This window comes from Ursus arctos, unplaced genomic scaffold (assembly GCF_023065955.2).
Source record: "Ursus arctos isolate Adak ecotype North America unplaced genomic scaffold, UrsArc2.0 scaffold_2, whole genome shotgun sequence".
Taxonomy (NCBI): domain Eukaryota; kingdom Metazoa; phylum Chordata; class Mammalia; order Carnivora; family Ursidae; genus Ursus; species Ursus arctos.
In genome coordinates this window covers 90,674,502-90,697,213 of record NW_026622874.1, presented here as the reverse complement: position 1 = coordinate 90,697,213, position 22,712 = coordinate 90,674,502, and the positions used below count along the sequence as shown (strand labels likewise).

The 22,712-nt window shown below is 44.7% G+C and overlaps 1 protein-coding gene across 3 annotated transcripts in view; it reads left to right on the top strand.

Annotated features, from left to right (window-relative positions):
- The window catches only part of GALNT17 (polypeptide N-acetylgalactosaminyltransferase 17), a 434,553-nt gene that overhangs the window by 313,526 nt on the left and 98,315 nt on the right, over window positions 1–22,712 (top strand). For all 3 annotated transcript variants that reach the window (XM_026515942.4, XM_044390214.3, XM_026515943.4), the window contains exon 6: window positions 8,069–8,186. In XM_026515942.4, coding sequence (XP_026371727.1) covers window positions 8,069–8,186 — 118 coding nt within the window. The remainder of the gene's footprint in view (window positions 1–8,068; window positions 8,187–22,712) is intronic.

Below are 22,712 nucleotides of genomic sequence, written 5' to 3'. Positions count from 1 at the left end.
CTCCATTTAACAGACGAAGCACCGGCCTTTGGGCCCTATTTTCTTGTGAGATATTTGTGTGCTGGATACAGCGTTTGATTTTTAAAAAGGCAGCGGTACTTACCCTTTTGGTATTTATATGTATAGCAGAGGCAAATGGAACTCTGAGTATTAAATTACTGTACTGTGCCAGTTGAGAATTCTATGCAAGCCAGCCAACTCCTTCCCCCAAATTGTATTTTTAGTGTTTAGCAGCTGCAAGTTCCCAGAAATCTTCAAAGCGGGACCACTTATCCCACCCAGTGCGAGAGCTCTTAGCTGCTGCCTGGGTTTGATGATCTTTGGAAGGCAGCAGGATACCTGGGAGGGGGTGGGGCTCAGACACCACCATCTTGCGTCCATGGGTCTGCCGTTGGCCAGTTCACCTAACCTCTGACCTCAGATTCCTCCGCTGGAAAATGGGGCTACTAGCATCTACCAAGGAGAGCTGCTTTGAGGATTAGGGATAACTATGAATTGTCCTAAAGCGGCACCGGACACATCCTTTTTCTCGGTACGGGGTGTCGTTGGCCTGGGCGATGCGCCAGGTCCTCCTCTCCCATCCCTGCTCTGTCTTTGGGGCCCTTTAGCACATCAGTATCTGTGCCAGAGGATGGCTGGAGAAGGTGTCTCCACATGAGACACCCTTTCTGTGTATTCGGAAGCGGTGTAAAAGCGCTCAACGCATACGTTATCATAACAAATGCAGTGAAATAAGTACATTTTGAGTAAACAAGCTACCTGACGCTGAAGCAGTTGACAATATCACCAAAATACCCAGTGCAGGTTGTGCCCTGAGAACGGGACTTGCAGAAATTCTTTCAAGGATAACTCCAGTGATGGCATAGAGTTTTATACGCTTTTCCTGCAAATGGGGTCTAAGCATTAGAAGGTGCTCAGCAAGGGTGCCTGGGTGGCTCAGTCAGTTAGGTGTCTGGCTCTTGAGTTTAGCTCAGGTCATGATCTCAGGGTCATGGGATCGAGCCCCATGTCGGGCTCCATGCTCAGAGGGGAGTTTACTTGAGATTCTCTCCCTCTTACTTTCTCCCTTCCCCCCACACTCTCTCTCTCTCTAACTCTCTCAAATAAATAAATCTTAAAAAAAAAAAAAAAAAAAAAAAAGAAGGTGCTCAGCAGCAAACAAGCCTGGACATTAGCTGAGGCAGAGCTGGGACCAATGGAAATGAGTTTGAGGACGGAGGGAAACAGTGAGTCCCAATGAGGTGCAGGCCAGCTGGAATCATGAAAAGAGAAAAACAGGGTGAGCCCTGGATCCCTGACTCATGAGCCATCAGCCTCACATGAATTTGGAGACATGGCCACCAGAGACAGGGGACAGGAGACAGTGGGGACCTGTGAAAGCAGCAGGAGGTCATGAGGCAGGCAGGGCAAAGCAAGGAAGAGACACCGCAGCCCCAGTGCCCTCTGTGGTGACCAAGACAGCCAGCCACACAGTGACACGCCCATACCCAGTCATTCACAATCAGGAGGGCAAGGGGCAGTGGATAGACCCCTCCCAGTGGGGGCGTCCTTCTGAAGACAGCACACCACCTAGTCCACAGGCCACAGACCAGCAGAGTCTCCATTTTCTAGCATCTCTTCCCACTCCAATGGCCTTCCTTACCAATAATAACAAGGGGCACCATGACTTCAACCAGAAAACAGCTTTACTAAGAAACAACAACAAAAAATAGTATTTGTTTGCTCACTAGGACAGGATCACATGTGCCTTTATCTCCTCAAGTCTTTGGGACTTAGCCTAACAAAGGTGTCCTCCATGGCCTTATAATGCTTGTTGACCAGATGAACAAATGAATGAATGAGTGAACATACATGATCTCTCCTCAGACCCCTTCTCTACAGTGACGATAAGGCACGCAGATGGAAGGTCTGCCCTCACATGATGGTTCAAGGTGCTAGGAGCCATGGAAGTAGGATTGCACACACATTTTCTTGGACTGTCCAAGCTGAGGCATAGACTTCGCACTCAGTTGTGGAAGTGAGAGATGACCTCAGGATGGGCTGGACGGTGCAGGCTGGACAGGCATTTCTGTTGGGGCCACTCTGCCCCACTCTCTTCCCTGGGGTGTTTTCCCACATCTGCCCCAATACTTACCTCAGACGTCACACCTCTGTGCCATGCCCTACCGGACTTTCTCATTTCCCTTTCCTCCTGGAATGCAGGCCACCTCCTCTGTCTGTCTCACTCTAGATCTGAAATGCTTCTTGGAGTGACATCATTTGCCAGGACACTTCCTCACCAGCTTCTGCCTCCTTTGCCTGAATCCCTCCCCCTCAGTCCTTCATCCTTCTACTGTTTTTTTACGCTTCTCCGTAATAACTTACGTGTATTGAGCACAGAACACTTCTGTTTTCATTATCTTCTCAGATTCTTCCCACAGTCCTACTAGGTCATCAGGGCAGCTTCATGCCCAGTTTATAGATAAAGAAACTGAGTCACCAATTGTTGGATGACTGCCCTGAAGGATGTTTAGATTAGTGTGCTTTCCCTGAACCCTGGGGCCATGTGTTTCCGCCCATTCTAGAGTGAGGACCATGGTGCTCACTGTGATACAAGCATTTATCCCAGATGGAAAATATGGTGTTTGGGCTAAAACTTTAAATATTTTGGGACCTTTTCTCCAGAGTGCTAGAAAATCTGTCTCCATGAACAGACAGTAAGAATGGAGATAGAACTTCCCCTCCACTCTCCCACCTTTTTTTTTTTTTTAAGATTTTATTTATTTGAGAGAGAGTGAGCGAGAGCAAGAGAGAGTGGGAGAAAGAGTGGGGGGAGGGGCGGAGGGAGAGGGAGTCTGACTTGGGACTCAGTTCCGGGACCCCGAGATCATGACCTGAGCTGAAGCCAGATACTTAACTGACTGAGCCATCCAGGCGCCCCTCCAGTCTCCCATCTTCTATTCTAGTGGCAGTTGGAAATTTTGGGTTCATGTTTATAACGTAACATAAAAATCAAAGCAAGCTTGAGGATTGTTATCATCAGCCCCATATTTTTTATTGTGGTAAAAATACATATAAAATTTACCATTTTAACCATCTTACGTGTACAACTCGGTGGCATTAAGCACATTCACAGTGTTCTGCAACCATCATTACTTTCACCTTCCAGAACGTTTTCATCACCCTGAGTGGAAACCCTGTACCCATGAAGCAGTCATTCCCTACTACCCCCTCCCCATTGTTCCGCACAACCACTAAGCTGCTGTCTATCTCTGTGGGTTTGCCTGTTCTGGATATTTCACGTACATGGAATCGGATAATCTGTGACTCTTTGTGTCTGGCTTTTGTCACTCAGCATAATGTTTTTAAGGTTCGTCCGTGTTACAGTATATATCGTACTTTATCCCTCTTTTTGGCTGAGTAATATCCCATTGTGTGGGTACACTACGTTTTGTGTATCCATTCGTCCATTGGTGGGCATTTGGGTTGTTTCGACCTTTTGACTGTTGTGAATGGCGTTGCTATGAACGTGCCTGTACAGGTTGGTGTGGGAACACTGCTTTCGGTTACTATTCATGTTTGGTACCAGAAAACATTAATTTTTTTCAGAAAGAAATGTCTTTGGAAGGGTGGGTAGGATTTGCATAGATGGAGGTGGTCTCTGGGAAGATGTTTCGGAGGAAGGGGGGCAGGCAGAAATTGGGACAGGCTTTCTGAACGATGAATAGCTCAGAGTAGCCAGGCCATGGAATCTGTGGGGCCAACGGCTGGGAAGGTACTGAGGAGAACAGGGAAGCTGAGGGAGAGCCTGTCCTTAACTGAGGAGAGAATAGGGAGCCATTGAAGGGTTTGGGTGGGGGGCACGGAAATATTGAGACCCCCAGTGGGCCGTCTGGCACTTAGGAGAAGAGGAAGCATGGACACGGAGAAGGTTTTGCGTGTGGTGGAAATTCTCCCTCCGTCTCCCTCCCAGCCAGAACTGTTGTGTGTGTTGCATATATTCTGTGCAACAGCAACAATAAAAGTGATTATTTTTAATTTCTGTGCTTCTCCTCTGTAATAGAGCTATTAGACTTGGGCAGATCCCTTAATATGATTATCGTTTTTGAATGATTCTGAATTGAAATGTTTGCACTAATGGTGGTATCCGCAGTCGTGTTTGAGGAATGAGGCTGTAGGCTCCCGTTCCAGGCTCTTGTCAGCCCAAGGCGCCATCGGCTGGGGCTGGGGCTGGTGAGGCTGGGCAGGGTGCGGGGAGACCAGAGGGGGAAGTGGGGGCAAAGCTTGGCTAAGGACGGGTCTGGCCAACCCTGCACCCCAGGGCGGCAGCTCCCTGGTAGGGCTGGGAAGACGGTGTGGTGGTGGAGACCTGCTCCTCCCTGTGCAGAGAGGCAGCTGCTCATTATCTGTCCAGTCGATGGTTCCAGAATGCAGAGCAGTTGTGCCACTGACCTCCCCAGAACTGCTGGCTGGCCCAGCCGGGGGTGCGGACACGTGCTTTAATTCTTCAGTCCCCACGTTCCCTGGTTCGGTGCGAGCCATCTGCCGGGAGCCTGGCACTGCAGACCCCTGCTCTTGTGGCCCTGGCGTCTTGGCTCAGCTGGGAGGCCACTTCCTGGGGGCTGATCCCCAGGCCGATGCCAGCCTCTCTTTTCCACTGTCCCTGTCACGTGCCACCTCACTAGAGAGCCAGGACATGGGATGGTGCGTTCCCTCTTCTTGACACTGTGGCAGGTTTTTCCCCGTGGCCTTTAGGCCACCACCAACAATAATGGTCACGTGTTTGTCCCACGTCTCCATTTCATTGGGGCCAGCCCCCCGCCCTTCACCTTCAGCTTCTGGCGGCCTGCGCAGGAGGCCCACCGGGGCCTGCTTTGCCCCTCCTCGGGGGCCCGGTGCCAGTCTAGCCAGCTGCTGCGGCCTGGTTTCAATGAGGAGGCCCTTGGGGACCTCTCCGTTCCGTGGTGAGGAATCCTAGGGCTCCTGGTAGGGAACCGAGTTGAATATGCTGAACAGAGCTGTGACCAGCGGAGAGGGGACCCAGGGCAAGTCCTACTGTGAATTCTTCTCTCCTCGCCACTGCAGGCGGGAAATATCATCCAGATAAAGCCAGTTATACTAAAATATCATGCTGCTTGACAGGGAAGATGTTTCCCAAAGGGCAATCCGAGAGGGATCTGGAAGGAACAAGGAGCCTGTCCGCCCTCCTTGACAGTGAAAGTTGGCGCTTCAAAGCCCACCCTCCCTCCTCTCCTGTCCTCTTCACCCCTCCACCACTTCCTCCTCCTCCCTCCCCTCCTTGCATCTCTCCTCCTCCCCCTCCTCCTCTGTACCAGGCCCTAGCTACAGTGCGCTTCCCTGCTGTCCTTGGTTCCGAGCCAGTTCAGCCAGTGTGTCCCTGAGACATCACGGAGCCCTTCCCCACCAGGCGGCCACCCAGCTGTGTCATAGTCACTCGTTTGTTCACCAGCAGGCAGCCTGTGCCTGCCCTGAGCCAACAAGGCACCAGCTCCTGGGCATAAACAAGAAACTAGGGGGTAACTTCTCTGCCCTCGGGCACTGAGCGATCGAGGGGCCGACGGCTCCACGGGATGCGTCTGCTGCTACAGAGCCAAGCTCCCGAGTCCCGTCTCTGGAAACCTGGTTTCATGATTCTGGGCCGCGTTCAGGAGTGTCTGCCTTTTCTGAAACCCATCCTGGTGATGCTGGTGCAGGGGGGCCCCAAGCCAATCTCAAAGAGACCTCCTTTGATCCGAAGCCACCCCTTCGGGGGTGTGTGTTGAGGGCCGGTGCCTTCTGATTTCAACAGCCTCGCTTGCCCTTGAAGGGCTAGAAAGTACAGCGTCTTCGGGCAGGATCTTTATTACTGTGTATGTTAATGGTGGGAATTTCTGGATGCTATGCATAGGGTTTGGGGAGAAGGTTCCAGCGTACCAGAGTTTCCTGATGTGCTCAGCACTTGCCCTCAAGAAAACTGAGGTGTTCCTGGCACTGCCTGCTGGTCCCCCCTCCTCTACACTGCACCTCCTGTTGCTGGCATTTCTCTATCACTTGGGTGGACCCCGGCACTTAGCTCGCCCAGAATGGCTCTTCCCTGCAGTTCGCTCTCTGGCTGTGTGATGACACATCCCCACATCCCCCCACCCCCCGCCCTGGTCATAAGTAGGAGGAGATGGCATGTGTTCTCATCACTGCTCGGTTGCGAGGAACAGAAACCTATTCCCCACGGTTTGAGTCAAGGAGATAGAACATAAAGGCTCCGGGGGGCTCTCGCATGACCCCAGGGGGCAGAGGGCAGAGCCGGGCCCATCAGCTGATGGGAGGCCAGAGTCACCAGGCTGTCCCTCAGCAAGGCCTCACACCGCCACCATGTATCTGCTTCTTTCCTTGGCACAGTCGTGCACCTGCACACGGGGGCCAGCGCAGGTGCCCCAACATGGCGCCCTGAGTCCCACAGATGAAGGAGACCACGTGGTTCTCACTTCCAGCACCCTCCTGACTCCGAGTTTCAGGAAAAACATGATTTGATGGACCCAATTTGGGTTCGGTGCTCATTCCCGGTTCAGTTAACCGAGGCTGGGGTGGGGGGCTGATGGGCTCACATAGCGCTTTTCCATGCTAGGGGTCAGCTGCCTGTCTCTGAGGGGTGCAGGGCTGGGAGGAGAGAATCAACAAGTGAAGTGCCTCCTCTCCCTGGTGTGGCCCTCGTGGCACCTGTAGACAGCCACCTCCCATGTACAGGGGTGTGATTGGTATGGGATTTCTGGAGAAAACGTGGGTGGGCCTCACAATGAGAGGGCAGAGGAACAGTCTTCTTTGAGCCCCTCCTCTGAGCACCTTGCCTCTCTTTGCACGGTGATGCTCTGTAGGGACTTATCTGGGATCCAGAGCATTCCATCAACATCACACAAGGGCGGGTCTCGGTGGCAACACCAGCGTTCCAACGACTCCGATCAGCGCTGAGCACCGATTGTCCTAGTGTGCCCCTCCGCAGCCCTACCGCATGGGTACCAAGAGGTGTTCCATGGAGTTGGAAAGCTGGACATTAAGGTGAAAGTCAAGCGCAAAGTTAGGAGCAAACAAGGATCTGACACGGTGGTTTACCAGTCAGCTCAGGAAAATTCCACCTAATGAACAGCTTAGCTTCCTGGTGGCCCCAGGAGAGTTTTATTGGCCTTCCTGTCTCTCCTGCTGGGCCCCCTTTTCAGCAGGCGGAGGCAGGCGGTCTCTCCCCGGGCACCAGTGGTCTCCTGGATGAGTCTTCTGCCTTCTTGGTCCTAACCTCTGAGCTTCTTGGCGACTGCCAGACGTGCCATGAGAACTGTCCCCATGTTTGCAGACCCTTTGGGTCACGTGAGACCATCCTGTGTTAGCTACGTAGAAGCCGGGTTGCCGCTACTATAATTTGTCTGAAGCTAAAACAGAGCTTCTTGGAGAGAGGGAATGCGGGAAATGAGAACTTCAGGGAAGTTTCTCGGTTTGCCAGAGTGAGACCCAGCACCTGTTGTGATGGTAACGGCCTGCAGAGGGGCTTCTGGTACTGTCACCTTAGTGGCTTTAGCTCCTCCTTTTTTTTTTTTTCTTAATTGAGATGTAATTGACATCCAACAGTGGGTGTAACCTGTGGACTTGATACATTTGTATATGGCAGTACAATCACCACCACAGCGTTAGCTAACACCTCCCTCACATCACATAATTATTTCACCTTGTAGTGAAAACATTTTAAGATCTAGTCTCTTAGCAACTTTGAAAAATGGGGTACAGTATTCTTGACAATAATCACAATGCTATACGTGGTCTCCAGAACATAGTCATCTTCGAACTGCATGTCTAGACCCTTTGACCCTCCCCAATTCCCCCAGCCCCTAACCCCCGGTAACCCCCATCCTACTCTGTTTCTATGAGTTTGGCTTTTTTAGATGCCGCATATAAGTGAGAACATACGGTGTTTGTCTTTCTCTGACTTATCTCACTTAACTCAAAGCCTGCAAGGTCCACGGGTGTTGCAAATGGCAGGATTCCCTTCTTTCCCGTGGCTGAATCATATATACGTCAGCTGACTCTAACTCCTTTCTCTCTCCTGCAGGACGCCAGCCATGATCGGCTGCTCCTTCGTGGTCAACAGGAAGTTCTTTGGTGAAATCGGTCTTCTTGACCCCGGGATGGATGTGTATGGGGGAGAAAATATCGAACTCGGAATCAAGGTTTGTTCATGGCATCCGCGCCTTCTGGTTTTTTCATGTTTGTCATCCTTAATGTGTATTTAAAGCTTCTTTTGCTGGTGAGTGGCAGAAGCAGTCACCCATCCCCACTCTTGACAATGTGCCAGTGGCTTGTCGCCCTCTTTAGGCAGGGGGACCCTGGGCTTTCCCTTCTCCAAAGGTTGAACAATGTTTCATGCTTTGCTGACCCACTCTGGACATGAGCCAGAGAATTTGGTTCCCACTTGCATCCAGTTTTTCTTCTTTCCTTAACTTGTTCTTAAGATTAGGTCATCTCCTTAGTGAGTATTTCCATTGTATACATTTTGACCTTTCGTGTACATCAGAGAATCGTTAAGAGGCCAGAAGAGAGAAGGACCATGTCCTGTGGGACCCTTCCTTTCCTTAGAAATGCTTCTAAGGAGGAGGATGGGGAAGAGGAAGGACAAAGATGCAGAATGGGCTTCTTGCTGGGCCCCCAGCCCAAATCAGCATCACTGTTAGGTAGCTTGTATATGGTTGATCCTTAACATGGGTTTGAACTGCACAGGTTCACTCATATGCAGACTTTTTCGATAAATACAGTACAATATTGTAAATGTATTTTCTCTGCCTTATGATCTTCAATTTTTCTCTAGCTTACTTTATTGTAAGAATACAGAACATAACACACATAACATATAAAATATGTGTTCATTGGCTGTTTATGGTATCGGTAAGGCTTCTGGTCACCAGTGCGCTAAGAGTAGTTAAGTTTCTGGAAAGTCAAGGGTTACACATGGATTTTTGGCTGCACACAGGTGGTCAGCGCCCTAAGCCCCAGTGTTGTTCAAGGGTCAGTTGTCCTGTGTTCTGCTTAAGATTTTGTTTGAAAAAATGAATTCCAGTGTAGAAAAAATGCAAGTTGGCCACAGGGATGCATTCCAACCACTTTGTTGTAGAGTTAAGATGAATGAACCCCAGCCAGGAGTTGGAGTTGGGGGGCGGGGTTCCTTGAGGACACAGTAACCACTTAACTGGTATGTCGTCTTCGTCCACACCACAAAGAGCGGGTGCTGGGGAGACCCCCAGCCGGGGCCTCTGTGTCCACTGCCCTTTGTCCTGAACCTTTGCATACCTGAGCCCCTGGGAAGCAGGCTTGTTGGAAACCACTCAGGACACAATTGTAAGGTTTAAAATTCACTGAATTTCTTTTGCCTCCCTCTGCCACGTTCTCATTTTTGTTCTACCAGACAGACACCCAGTATAGATCGCCCACTGTAGTCAAAGCCTGATCATTGCATCCTGTCTCACTTGTGTACCCCTCACTGCTCCATACTTTCCATCAGCCCCTCATCTACCCTGGATCCCCCTTTGTGGAATGAAAGGCACCGTGCCGTCATGATGTAATGGCCATCTGGGCTGCATGAGTGAAAGGGGATGGTGAGGCCGTTCCCCACCTCCTCTAATCACTCCCTTTTGAGGACTGCAGGCTCTTCCTCTGCTGTCCGGCTGGGTTCTCTCCTCGATGGAATTTGCATAGGATTTCTTTGTAAAGCCCTGCAATTAAAAAGCCCGTGAATATCTTATTACAGTGAATATACTTGTCATTCATCTGTTTGGAATTTAACAGAAGGAAAAGATCTGGACCCAGCATGTTGAAACTTGGCCTGTAACTTAGACCTCCACCTTGCTCCCATCTCTCATTTCTCCTTGTGCTGTTCTGCTGCCCCCCCCCTTTTTTTTTAAAGTTCCTGCTGACCTCTAGCATGCCATAGAACTTACTTATTTATTATGAGTATTATTTTTCTCGACCTTGCCCTCACTAGATTGCAAGCTTTATGGAGCTCAGATCTTTGATGTGCTCCGCTTTGTGTCCCAAGTGTGTAGAACTGTGCTTGGCACATGGCTCCAAAGGTGTCTATTAGATTCATGCCTGAATGAATGAATGTTAGGAAATCTATGATAACTTGTTCCAGGTACCCTGCATTGAGAGAGTTAAGCTTTTTGTTTTTGCTTTTTTTTTTAAGAGCAGAGAGCTTTGGAGGTCTCTATATGCTGTTAGAAGGAAGCCCGTGAAGAGTAAGACATCACCCACAGAGGGGAGAACCAGATGATGGGTGGAGCGCTGCCCCATTGGAGCCAGGGGCACAGGTGGAGGGGTTATGGAGACAGGAGGGACTCCCAGATCTGATTACCATTGCCCACTATGTTCTGGGGAAAACAGAGGCTGTGACAGCAGAATTCAGTCCTAAGGCTCTCTAAGATGTTGGTCTACCCACGCTTGCAAAAACATTTGCTTTGCAGTGACTTGGACCTTGCAAAGGTCTGTGTGTGCGGTTCCGCCAGGCTTGGTGATGGTGGGGGCGGTGAGAATCCTGTGTGGCTGGCCCCTTCCTTGAAGCCTCTCCTCCAGCCCACACAGCCTGGGCCCCTTGTGCATCAGCACCCAAGTCGTCGTGAACTTCATGGGGAGGTGTTTGGACCAGGGGACTGGAGGGTTGCTGATGACAGGGCTCCCTTTACGTGAAGTGATCGATGTTTTACAAACTATATTCATTCTCTTCCATGTCATGCTGTTTTATGCCGCTCGGAACACACATTAGATGAATAATAAATACATTGTTAAGAAAGCCATCCCCATTGTTTGAAAAGAAACCCAGAACTTTGTTTAATACACATGCAGACACACACATATATATAATTTTCATATAGCATACACAAATACAATTACACAAACTAACCTATAAGAAATGATGCAGAATCGGGGCACCTGGGTGGCTCAGTCAGTTAAGTGTCTGCCTTCAGCTCAGGTCATGATGCCGGGGTCCTGAGATCGAGCCCCTGTGTCGGGTTCCCTGCTCATTGAGGAGCCCGCTCTTCGCTCTGCCTCTGCCCCCCCACCCTGCTCATGCTGTCTCTCTCTCTTGCTCTGCTCTCTCTCACTTTCCCTCAAATAAATAAATAAAATCTTAAAAAATAGAAATGACACAAAATCTTATGCTTAAGTAGAAATTTTAATATGAGAACACTATCTTTCTTTATGATTTTTTTTTCACCAAGATTTGCAGTCTTTCTAACTCTTCTTTGACATTTTTTGTTATTTTTTAATTCCATCCTCAGTGGGTAAAGATGTATCACAAGAATAAAAATGCAAAGTCTTACTGTGGTTCAGGGAAACACACCAGCAAGGTTGACTCTAGGGCTGTTGCTTGGGTGAAAAGCAGCCTGCCTGTGACCAAAACAATCGATACAGGGAAGGGGGAAGAAAAAAGAAAAAAGCTTTTCAGGACGGAGAAAATAAATGAGATTAGAAATGAAAGGTTTCATCTTGTTCTGAGTAACATTAATCAGGAACTATTAACAAGGCATATTATTGTAACATGTCTAAATGGGAAGTGAGAAAAAAAAAACTCTCCAAGGAGAGCAGACCAGATAGATTACTTCTAAGTGGTGTAAAATCAGATGCCTTCAGCTTTCTCCAATCTATCAGACTTCTCTGGGAAGAAAAGGCACTATCGTATTCTGAAGGCAGAGTACTCCCCCCCGCCTTGTAGAAAAGGGGGACACCCAGGTCTATGGAATCATGTTGGGCAGCCATTCTTAAAGAAGGACAAGAGAAAGACGTTATCAGATCCTCAGACTCTCAGAAAACATCTTTGCTTGATCGGGAATCTCAAGGACTGTGTGTGTACATTTTGGTAAATGCTGGTGAGACCAGTGATTCATGGTGCAGGTCAGTAAACCAGAGGGTATGGGGAGGCACAGGTGTGATAACCTTCTTACCTGGCCCACTCGAGCCCCAGGGCCTCCCCATGGTGCTTTCACCAGAGGCCCCACAACAGTGACCGCTAAGATTCAGACTCACGTCATGGTGAGTGATGGACAACGGGTGTGGGTATTTGAATTTGCTCAGAGTGACAATAATGTGCTTAGACAGCAGAATTTGATCTGGCTGCCACAGCTGTTGCTTGCATAGTGTATGGTGTCCCCAGGCCACACCATTCTCCTAAGGCATTTGGATGCCATTCTCATGACCCAAGTGGGCCCAAGGGTGGCATGCCTGCCATCTTGCCCAACCCAGGCCACTTGAGTTCAAGACACCGAAGACCTGCAGGGTTACCCACAGGCTCTGGCCCTCCTGGTTCCCAAGCCAGCTGGGGTAACAACAACAGCAGATGTGAAGGGTTGCCTCCTTCAAAGGGGTCATTTAACAATTATAGGCTGTCTGGGGTGGCCAAAGCTCCAGGCCCCCAAATGAACATGGAATATCCCACGCACACTGGTCTCTTGTTCATAGATTTGCTCCCCCACCTTGTCTCTTTTTTCTGTGAAGCTGGTGGTCTAATTCAGTCCAAGCCTGAAGGCCTGAAAATTGGGGGCAGTGAGGGGGGGTGCTAATATATATACAGTCCCAGTTTGAGTCTGAAAGTCTGAGGACCAGGAGTGCTAATGTCTGAGGGCAGGAGAAGATGGGTGCCCTAGCTCAAGCAGGAATGTGAGACAGCTCTGACCGGTGCCCTGATCCCCAACCCAGCCACTCCTCCATCCATTTGGCACTCATCATCCAGCACGCCTCTTCACCATCAAAATTCCCCTGCCCTGTCTGAGACCCTTGACATCCAGAGCCCTGATGTCCAGAAGCCTCTTGTGACTTTCGTCTTCCATTTGGAACTCTTGGGCTCAAGTCTGCTACATCTAGTAAATGTTGTGATTCAGATAATGGTCCTGATGGGGGGGGGGGGGACCAGACCATCAGCTCTGTTGCATTTTCCTACTCCTTAGATTGTATGAGTCTTTCGTTCTCCCTTCTCTGTTGGCCTTGGTCGTGTCTGGCTATGTGAATGTCTTCCTTGTGCAGGATTAGAGTATATCTGTGATAAAATTCAGGGGGAAGCTCCTGGTCATCTGGGGATAGGGTTGGCTTTGGGGTTTAATGCACTGGCCTTTAATCAAGATGCATATATTATCGGTGGCCAACAGTTCAGTGGAACACTTTTGAATAGCAGGATGTCGCTGGGGGCACCACAGTGATGGACATGGTTTCTACTTCCATGAAATTTATGGTCAGGCAGAAAAACCGTTCGTTTAATAATTACCAGTGTGATCAGTATGAAAAGACAGGCTGGGAGGATGCTATGGGAGAATCTAGCAAGGGGCTCTAACTTAGTCTAGGGAGTTGGGAAGAGCCTCCCTAAGGGAATGATGTTTAAGACTTTAAAAATAAGGTGAATTTAAATAGGCAAAGAAGGTGTGGGTGTGGAGTGTGGGAGTAAGAATATTCTAGGCAGTTTCAGTTAGGCAAGATGAGTAGGTTCTAGACATCCCCTGTACAGCATAATGCCTGTATTGTATAATTCAGCATTTGCTAAGCGGGTAGATCTTGTGTTGTGGTTTTTTAATTAATTAGTTTATTTTATTGAGATTTAATTGACATACGTCACTGTATAAACCTACGTTGTACAGCGTGATGGTTTGAATTATATATTTTGTGACATGATTACTGCGGTAAAGTTTAGTTAGCATCTCGTATAGGTACAATAAAAAGAGAAGGAGAAAAAAAAATTCCTTGTGATGAGGATTCTTGGGATTTACTCCCTTAACAACTTTCACATAAATCCTAGAACAGTGTTAACTATAGTCATCATGCTTACGTGACATCCTTAGTACCTATTTATCTTGTCGTTGGAAGTTTGTCCCTTTTGACTACCTTTCCCCTTTCCTGCTAACCACAAGTCTGATCTTTTTTTCCTAGGAGTTTGTTATTAGATTTTACATATAAGTGAGATCATGTAGCATTTGTCTTTCTCTGTCTGACTTATGTCATGTAGCATAATGCTCTCATGTTGTCACAAATGGCAGGATTTCCTCATTTTTATGGCTGAATAACGTTCCATTAGATATATGTAAATATATATCATATATATCTAATGTATATATCTAAATATAATCTAAGATATATATATAAATATATATAGGTATATATCTATAATATATATCTAAATATGTAAGATATATCTATACATATTTATATATATCTATATATCTATATATATTTATATATATCTATATATATTTATATATATCTTATTGATTTCTTTATTCATTCATTTGTTGATGAATACTTAGGTTATTTCTGTGTCTTGGCTACTGTAAATAATGCTGCTATGATCATGGAAGTACATATATATCTCTTGAGGTTAGCATTTTCATTCCATTTGGATGTATTCCCCAAAGTGGAATTGCTGGATCGTATGGTAGTTCTATTCTTAATTTTTTAGAGGATCCTCCCTACTTTTCCATATTGGGTGCCCTAATTTACATTCCTACCAACAGCGCAGAAGGGATCCTTTTTCTTGCTACTTGCTGATGACCATTCTAACAGGCACGAGGAGATAGCTCATTGTGGTTTGATTGTCATTTCCCTAACTGATCATCACTTCCTGTACCTGTTGGCCTTTCATATGTCTTCTTTGGGAAAATGTCTATTCAGGTCTTTTGCCCATTTATGGACTTTTTTTCTTTTGAGTGGTAGGAGTTGTTTATAAATTTTGGATGTTAACCCCTTATCAGATAGATGGTTTGCAAATATTTTTCCCGTTCCATAAGTTGTCTTTTCACTTTGTTGATTGTTTATTTTGCTGTGCAGAAGCTTTTTGGTTTGGTATAGTCCCACCTGTTTATTTTCTATTGTGTGGCTGGTGCTTTAGGTGTCATACCCAAGAAATCATTGCCAAGGAACTTCTTTTCTGTTTTCTTCTAGAAGTTTCATGGTTCCAGGTCTTACATTTAAGTCTTTAATCCATTTTGAGTGAATTTTTGTTAGTGGTGTAAGATAGGGGTCTAGTTTCTTTCTATTATATGTGAATATCTAATTTCCCCAGCATCATTTGTTTAAGAGACTCTCTTTTCTCTTTTGAGTACTGTTGGCTCCCTTGTCGAATATTAGTTGATCATATATGTTGGGGTTTGTTTCTGGGCTCTCAATCTATTCTGCAGATCTATCTGTCTGTTTTTATGCCTGTATCACACATTTTGATTGCTATAGTTTTATAGTATAGCTTGAAATCAGGAAACGTGATGCTTCTGTCTTTGTATTTTCTTCTCAGGATGGCTTTGGCTATTTGGGGTCTTTTGTAGTTTCATATAAATTTTAGGATTTTTTTTATACTTCTGCAAAATATGCCATTGGGATCTTGATAGATATTACATTCAATCTGTAGATGGCTTTTGGTAGTATGAACATCTTAACAATATTAGTTCTTTCAATCCATGAACGTGGGATATATTTTCATTTGTTTGTCATCAATGTCTTATACTTTTCAGAGTAGAAATCTTTCACTGCCTTGGTTAAGTTTATTCCTAAGTATTTTTTTTTTTTGATGCTTTTGTAAATGGGATCGTTTTCTTTACTTCTTTTTTCAGTTAATTCATTGTTAGTGTATAGAAATGCTACTGATTTTTGTATGTTAATTTTGTATCCTGGAACTTTACTGAATTCATTGATTAGATCTAACAGTTTTTTGATGGAGTCTTTACATTTTCTATATATAAAATCATGTCATCTGCACATAGAGAAAATTTTTCTACTTCCTTTTCAGTTTTGATGCCCTTTATTTCTTTTTCCTGACTGATTGCTCTGGCAAGGACTTTCAGTAGTTGAATAGGAGCAGTGAAAGTGAATACACTTGCCTTATTTCTGATCTTAGAAAAAAAGATTTCAGCCTTTCACTATTGCATAGGATATTAGCTCTGGGCTTATCATATACGGGCTTTATTATGTTGAGGTGCATTTCTTCTATACCTAATTTGTTTAGATTTTTTTAATCATAAGCAGATGCTGAATTTTGTCAAAGGTTTTTTCTGCATCTGTTGAGATGATCATATGATTTAAGTGTTCTTATCATAAAATAATAATAATAATAGTAATAATAATAATAAATGAAGAGTGTGAGAGGAAACTTTTGGAAGTGATAGATATGTTATATCATAGACTGTGGTGATGGTTCCACAGGTGTATACGTATCTGAAATTCATCAAGGTGTATATAGTAAATAAGGACAGCTTTTTTATGCTAGCCATACCTCAATAAGGTGGCTTAACAGAGAAAAATAATACTTCAGGCAGAGAGAATAGTATGTGCAAAGGTTTGAATTCTGAGAGAGAAATATCCTAGAAACTGCAGGAGTTCCAGATGTCTGGAGCAGAGAAAGGAAGAGGGAGACATTGAATGTGGTGACCAGTCTGGGTGGGGCTTGGGTTATGGAGGACTCGTGAACAAGAATTTGGTGTTTTTTTAAGGACCACTGTGAACGTTTTGAAAAAAAATTCTTTAGGAAAAAAAAAAGAGATATATATATACCTCTGTGTGTGTGTGTGTGTGTGTGTGTGTGCGTGGACCCATCACCCAGCTCCTCTGAAGGGATTTAAGGAAAGTGAGGTTATCTGACTTTTCCTTTTTTTTTTTTTTAATAAAGGATCATTATGACTGCCACGTGGAAAATGGATTATAAAGCTGAGTAGACTTAGATGAAGCCTCAGTGAGGGAATGTGGGCTATGGTTGGGGCAGTGGGAGCGGCATGGACAAATTCACAAAGTAGAAGAGACACAATGTATGAGGAAGACTGAGTGTATGAAAGGAATGACGGGAAGTAGGGGGTCAAGGCCGACTCCCGCGTTACTAGCTTGAGCACCTGGAAAATGCTGGTGCTCCTCTGAGGTAAGGAACACCAATGGAGGAGGTTTGGGAGAAGGCAGAAACCGAGTTTATCCAGCAGGCAGTTGGCTGTGTAGGGATTAAGCTAAGGAGAGAGGCCTAGGCCTGAGGTAGCCTTGGGCACCTTTGGTCCATAGATCATATTTGAAGTCATGAGAGGAAAAAGGTTGTGTAGAGAAAGGAGAAGAAAGGACAAGACAGAAGTCCAAAAAAACACAACATTTAACACATGAAAGGAGCAGCTGGAAAGGAGACTGAGATGATGTGGGCCAGAGTAAGAGAAAAACCAAGAGGATGAGCTTGTGGCGGCTGAGAGAAGAGCATGTGTAGTACCCAAAGGTGGTCCTTCAGGAGACATGGGAGGAGGGGGTGGAGGTGAGCGCCATTCAGGAGATGTGATAAACAGCACCTGGTGGGTGATGGCACGTGTGGAATGAATGAGAAGTGAGTGTAAAGGATGCTTCCTATATTTCCCAGCAACTGGGTAGATTCACTTAGTGAACACTGGCACGGAGGAAGGTCAGTCTATAGCTGGGGACTTGAGGAGTTCCATTTTAAAAACGTTGGGTTCAAGGAGTAGCGGTTCCCTGTGACCTGGCACTGAGATGTCAAAGGGAATGTAGGAGTAGGATGGAGTCCCAGCCAAGAGCAAGAGCATGAGTAGGGTTCCAGTGCAAGTCCAGGGTGTTCACCATTCCGCTCGGGGGTCTGCTGGAGTGGGCTGCTGAGGGCTTGGAGTGACTTAAAGGAGCTCGGACATGGTGACTCCTATTATGGTTTAAGCCAGTGGCCTATGGAAGAGTTAGGAAGATAGCATTATTGTCATCATTGCTTTATTGAAATGTACTTAACATACAGTGTTAATTAATTTCAGGTATATAATGATTCAACAATTCTACACATTACTCAGTGCTCGTGATGATAAGTGTACTCTTGATCCCCTTTGTCCATTTCACCCATCCCCCCACTCCCTCCCCTCTGGCAACCACCAGTTTGTTCTCTATATTTAAGAGTCTTGGTTTTTGTTTGTGTCTTTTTTATTTTTGTTTGTTTTGTTTTGTAAGTTCTACATATGCATGAAATCATGGTGTTTGTCTTTCTCTGACTGACTTATTTCACTTAGCATTCTACCGTCTAGTTATCCATGTTGTTGCAACTGGCAAGAACCTACTGAATGAGAGAAGGTATTTTCAAATGATATGTCCAATAAGAGGCTAATATCCAAAGTATATAAAGAACTTAGACAACTCAACACCAAAAAAAGCAAATAATCGGATTACCAAATGGGCAGAAGACCTGAATAGACATTTTCCCAAAGAAGACCTACAGATGGCCAACAGACACGTGAAAAGATTTTTTTTAACTGAGAACTCCTCATCTCTTTTTCTGCCTATTTTTGGGTAAAGATTTTAGTTTTTTAAAGATGTTTCGAATTTTCATATCTCTGCTGCATGCCTCAGTTTGAGGCAAGTATGTGAGTTTCCTAGCTGCTCAGCCAGTCCCACTGTGTTCGCCTGTTTGGTTCTAGGACGCTTCCCAAAAGGAGATGGTGAGGCCCCCCACAAACCCCCCATCAGAACAACAGCTGAAGAGCCTCCTGCTTGTCGAGATTGCAAATCTGCAGTGACACCTTGCTCTTCTAGCTCTCACTGCTAAGTGATATTCTCACCACGGTGCAGAATAGTGCTTTGTAGGACATGGAAAGAGCAGGAGGAAGTTAATTTAAACAGTTTATGGCATTAGATAGCAGGGCATTAGATAGCAGGTCTATCTTTATTAAAATGTATTGGTCTCCCCTTAACGAAGACAAAATAAGCTCATATATGTAGAAAGCTGAAAACACACACACATGCATGTGTGCACACACACACCCACACCCACAGACCACACACCACACACCAAACAAATCTTCCTCAAGAGATCTTCCAAAGAACAGCCGGCAATGTGATGTTAGTTGTAGAATAAAATGGCCTCCATAGAGTTTCTAAAATTCTTTAATGCTAATTTCGTATGGGCTGGGAATTCCACCCTGAGTGGATGAGGGGTTTGATTATTTTGTCTCTTGCTATTTTTTCCCCTCAGAACAAATTGGAGAATGAAGAATTCAGTCATTACATTCTATGTTAATTTCTTTTATTTTAATTCAACATTTTATTATGGAAAATTTGAAACATGCACAAAAATAGAACAGTCTAATGAATCCAAATGTACTAATCATTCAGTTTCAACAAATATCAACATTTTGCTATGTGTTTTTCAGCTACTGCCCCTCCGCTTTCTGAAAGCAAATCCCCAGACATCCTATCATTCCAGCTGTAAAAACTTTAGAGCACGTTGCTAAACGTATAAAGACTTATTTCAACGTAGGCTCAACATAAAATTACACTTAGCAAAATTCAATACCCAGACCATGTTTCTCAAAAACATTTCTCAAAATTCTGGGCGATCTCTCTGTCCACACACACACACATACACATTTACAGTTGCTTTGTTCAAATAAGGATCCAAACAAGAGCCACATATTGTGTTTGGTTGATAGGTCTCTGAAGGGTCTTTTAATCTGTAACATTCCCCTCACCTTTATTATCCTCATAGCATTCATTGGTTGAAGTCCCCAAGTCATTTGTCCAGTGAGGTTTTGCACAATCTGGAGTCTGAGCAGATTGATTCTTCTTGATGCCTTTAACGTGTTCCTTCTCATCTCCATGTTCTCTAAGCTGTGTTGTAGTCCCCCCTTACCTGCACTTTCACTTTCTATGGATTCCATTACTCATGGTCAGCTGTGGTCCAGAAGCAGGGGGCCCTCCTGACTTACTGCCCTCAGGAGGTCAGTAGTAGCCTAAGGCTCCGTCACGATGCCTGTGTCACTCATCTCACTTCATCTCATCACACAGGCATTTTATCATCTCACATCATCACAAGAAGGAAGGATGAGTGCGGGACAATCACATATTTTAAGAGAGAGAGAGAGAGACCGTGCAACTTTTATTACGGTGTATTGTTATAATTGTTAAATTTTATTAGTAGTTATTCTTGTTAATCTCTTACTGTGCCTAATTTATAAATTAAACTTCATCATAGGTATGTTTGCATAAAACAAAAGCATAGTGTATCTAGGGTTCAGTACTATCTGCAATTTCAGGCATCCACTGAGGATCTTGGAATGTATCCCCTGTGGATAAGGGAGAACCACTGTAAATAGACCTAGAAAGTTTACTAGGCTTGGCTTCCTTCTTTCTTCCCTCCTTCCCTCCCTTCTTTCCTTCCCAGTAAGAATACTTCAAGTAATGCTGTAAACTTCCTGTCACATCACATCGGGAGATACATAACATGTAGTTGTTTCACACTTTGTGATGTTAAATTTCAGCAGTGGGTTCCTGTGTTGTCAGCCTGACTTGTCCATTATAGAAATTCCTCATCTACCTTTCACCTAAAGGTTTTAGCGGTCACTAATGATCATTGCCTAGATCCATGATTTCATTAAGGCCTACGGAATGGTGATTTTTAAATTCTACGTTAATTCTGCATTTATAAGCTGGAACTCTCCTATTGAAAAGGAACTTTCCCTCATCAACTGTTTGGATACTCTGAAGTACAGTTCAAAGAGGAAAGGCAGGATGAATGCTTAATTCTTTCCTTTCATTTAAACATTTTTAGAATAATAAACTGGTGCCGTAGCGCCCTCCAGAGATGACCAATGGGGTCTTTTTCCCCCAGTAATGTTACGGACTCATAGGTTTTCTTTGAATATGTATTTAATGTGTCTAGATCCATTACAGTCATTATTGCTTTTTTTGCCCATTCTATATGTGTTTTTGCTGAGATACTACTTAATACACTAAAGTACCCAGATTTTTTAGTCTTCAGTGTGATGGATTTCGCAGTTGTATACATGACTATAATCACCTCCCAAAATATGATTTGAGCATTTCCGTTGCCTGAAAACTCCCTCTTTGCCCCTTGGCTATCGTTTCTTGCCACTACCCCACACCACCCCTTCCAGGCAACCGTTTTCTGATTTCCGATGACTTGTTTCTGTCTTAGAACTTCACATAAACGGATTCAGATCTTTTACTCTTTCAACACAAGTAACATGTTTTACATTCCTCCTCGTTGTTGTATGTGTCAGCAACTCCTTCTTCCTTATTGCTGAGAAGTACGCTACTGTGTGAATATATGATAAATTTGTTCATTCATTTTCCTGCTGAAGGAATAGTTGGGTGGTTTCCAATTTGCAACTGTTAGGAGTATTCATGGAAAAGTCATTTTTGGACATATGTTTTGGTTTCTCTTGGGTAAATACCTCAAGATTGAATAGCTAGAATATAGGGAAGACGTATGTTTAACTTTTTATGAAACCACCAGACGGGTCTCCAAAGTGTCATTTTCCGCTCCCACCAGCACTGTATGAGAGTTCCGGGAGTTTGTCATCTTTACCTGTATTTGGGGTTGTCAGTATGTCTTTTAACAAATCTAATAGGTTTGAAGTGGTACCTCAATGTCATTTTAATTTACATTTCCTTCATGGCTGATGACACTAAGCACCTTTTCTATGCTTTTGGATAATTTGTATATCTTTTTTTTTAATTTAAATGCAATTAACCAACTTCTAGTACTTCATTGGTTTCAGATGTAGTGTTCAACAACTTATCAGTTGCGCGTAACACCCAGTGCTCATCATATCACGTGCCCTCCTTAATCTTTTGCCCATTTTTTAAATACTGTGTGATTTTGTTGTTGACTTGTAGAGGTTCTTTGTATGTATATTGGATACTATTTTCTTTTTTTTTTTTTTTAAGATTTTATGTATTTATTTGACAGAGAGAGAGAGAGAGACAGCCAGCGAGAGAGGGAACACAAGCAGGGGGAGTGGGAGAGGAAGAAGCAGGCTCCCAGCGGAGGAGCCTGATGTGGGGCTCGATCCCAGAACGCCGGGATCACGCCCTGAGCCGAAGGCAGACGCTTAACGACTGAGCCACTCAGGCGCCCCTGGATACTATTTTCATATATACATACTGTGAATATTTTTCTCCAGTCTGTGGTTTGTCTATCCATTTTCTTCTGTTTTCTTCTAGAAGCTTTATGGTTCTAGCTTTTACATTTAGGTCTTTGATCCATAGAGCCCCTAAAGAAAACATAAGGAATATATCGAGGTAGGCAGTATTGTTTAGACTGGACACAAAATACACTAACAATTTTTGTAACTGATAAATGAGACTTAATCAAAATTTTAAATTTCGGTGAATCAAAGGATACCATTGAAAATGTATAAGCAAATCAACACACTGGGGAAAATATTCACTGTGTGTATATCTGACAAAGGAGTTTTTTCCAGATTATACATGATAAATCCTAAGAATCAAGAGTAAAAAATAACAAGAGATTTAAACACCCACTTTGCAGAGCTTTCTTGCTTTCTGGCATAAGAGGTTTTGGTCTCATTTGGTCTCATCCCTGACCTAGAATCAGCCATTTCTCCAAGAAGCCCTAGTGCCTTCTAATGGGAAATAGTAAGACTTTAGAGACCAGTCTTGCCAGTCAGGGTGCCCATTGCTATTGGATTGTCACCGTGTTGCCTTTTCAATGAGCAAAGCTAGACCATATTGAGTTTTGCAGACAGAGAAATTAGATCATTTTTTCACACTAATATTTCTGATTTGGTATTGTGATGACAGGATTTTTACTTCTTTGATTTTATACTTATCTTTTACTGAAAGACTGGGTTCCTGTTGATATAATTTCTTATTTGTGTGATTTCAAAATAAGAATGCCAACTACCTAATTAACTGAATGAAATTTAATATTTCTTTGTGATTTGTTTTATCTTTGAGAT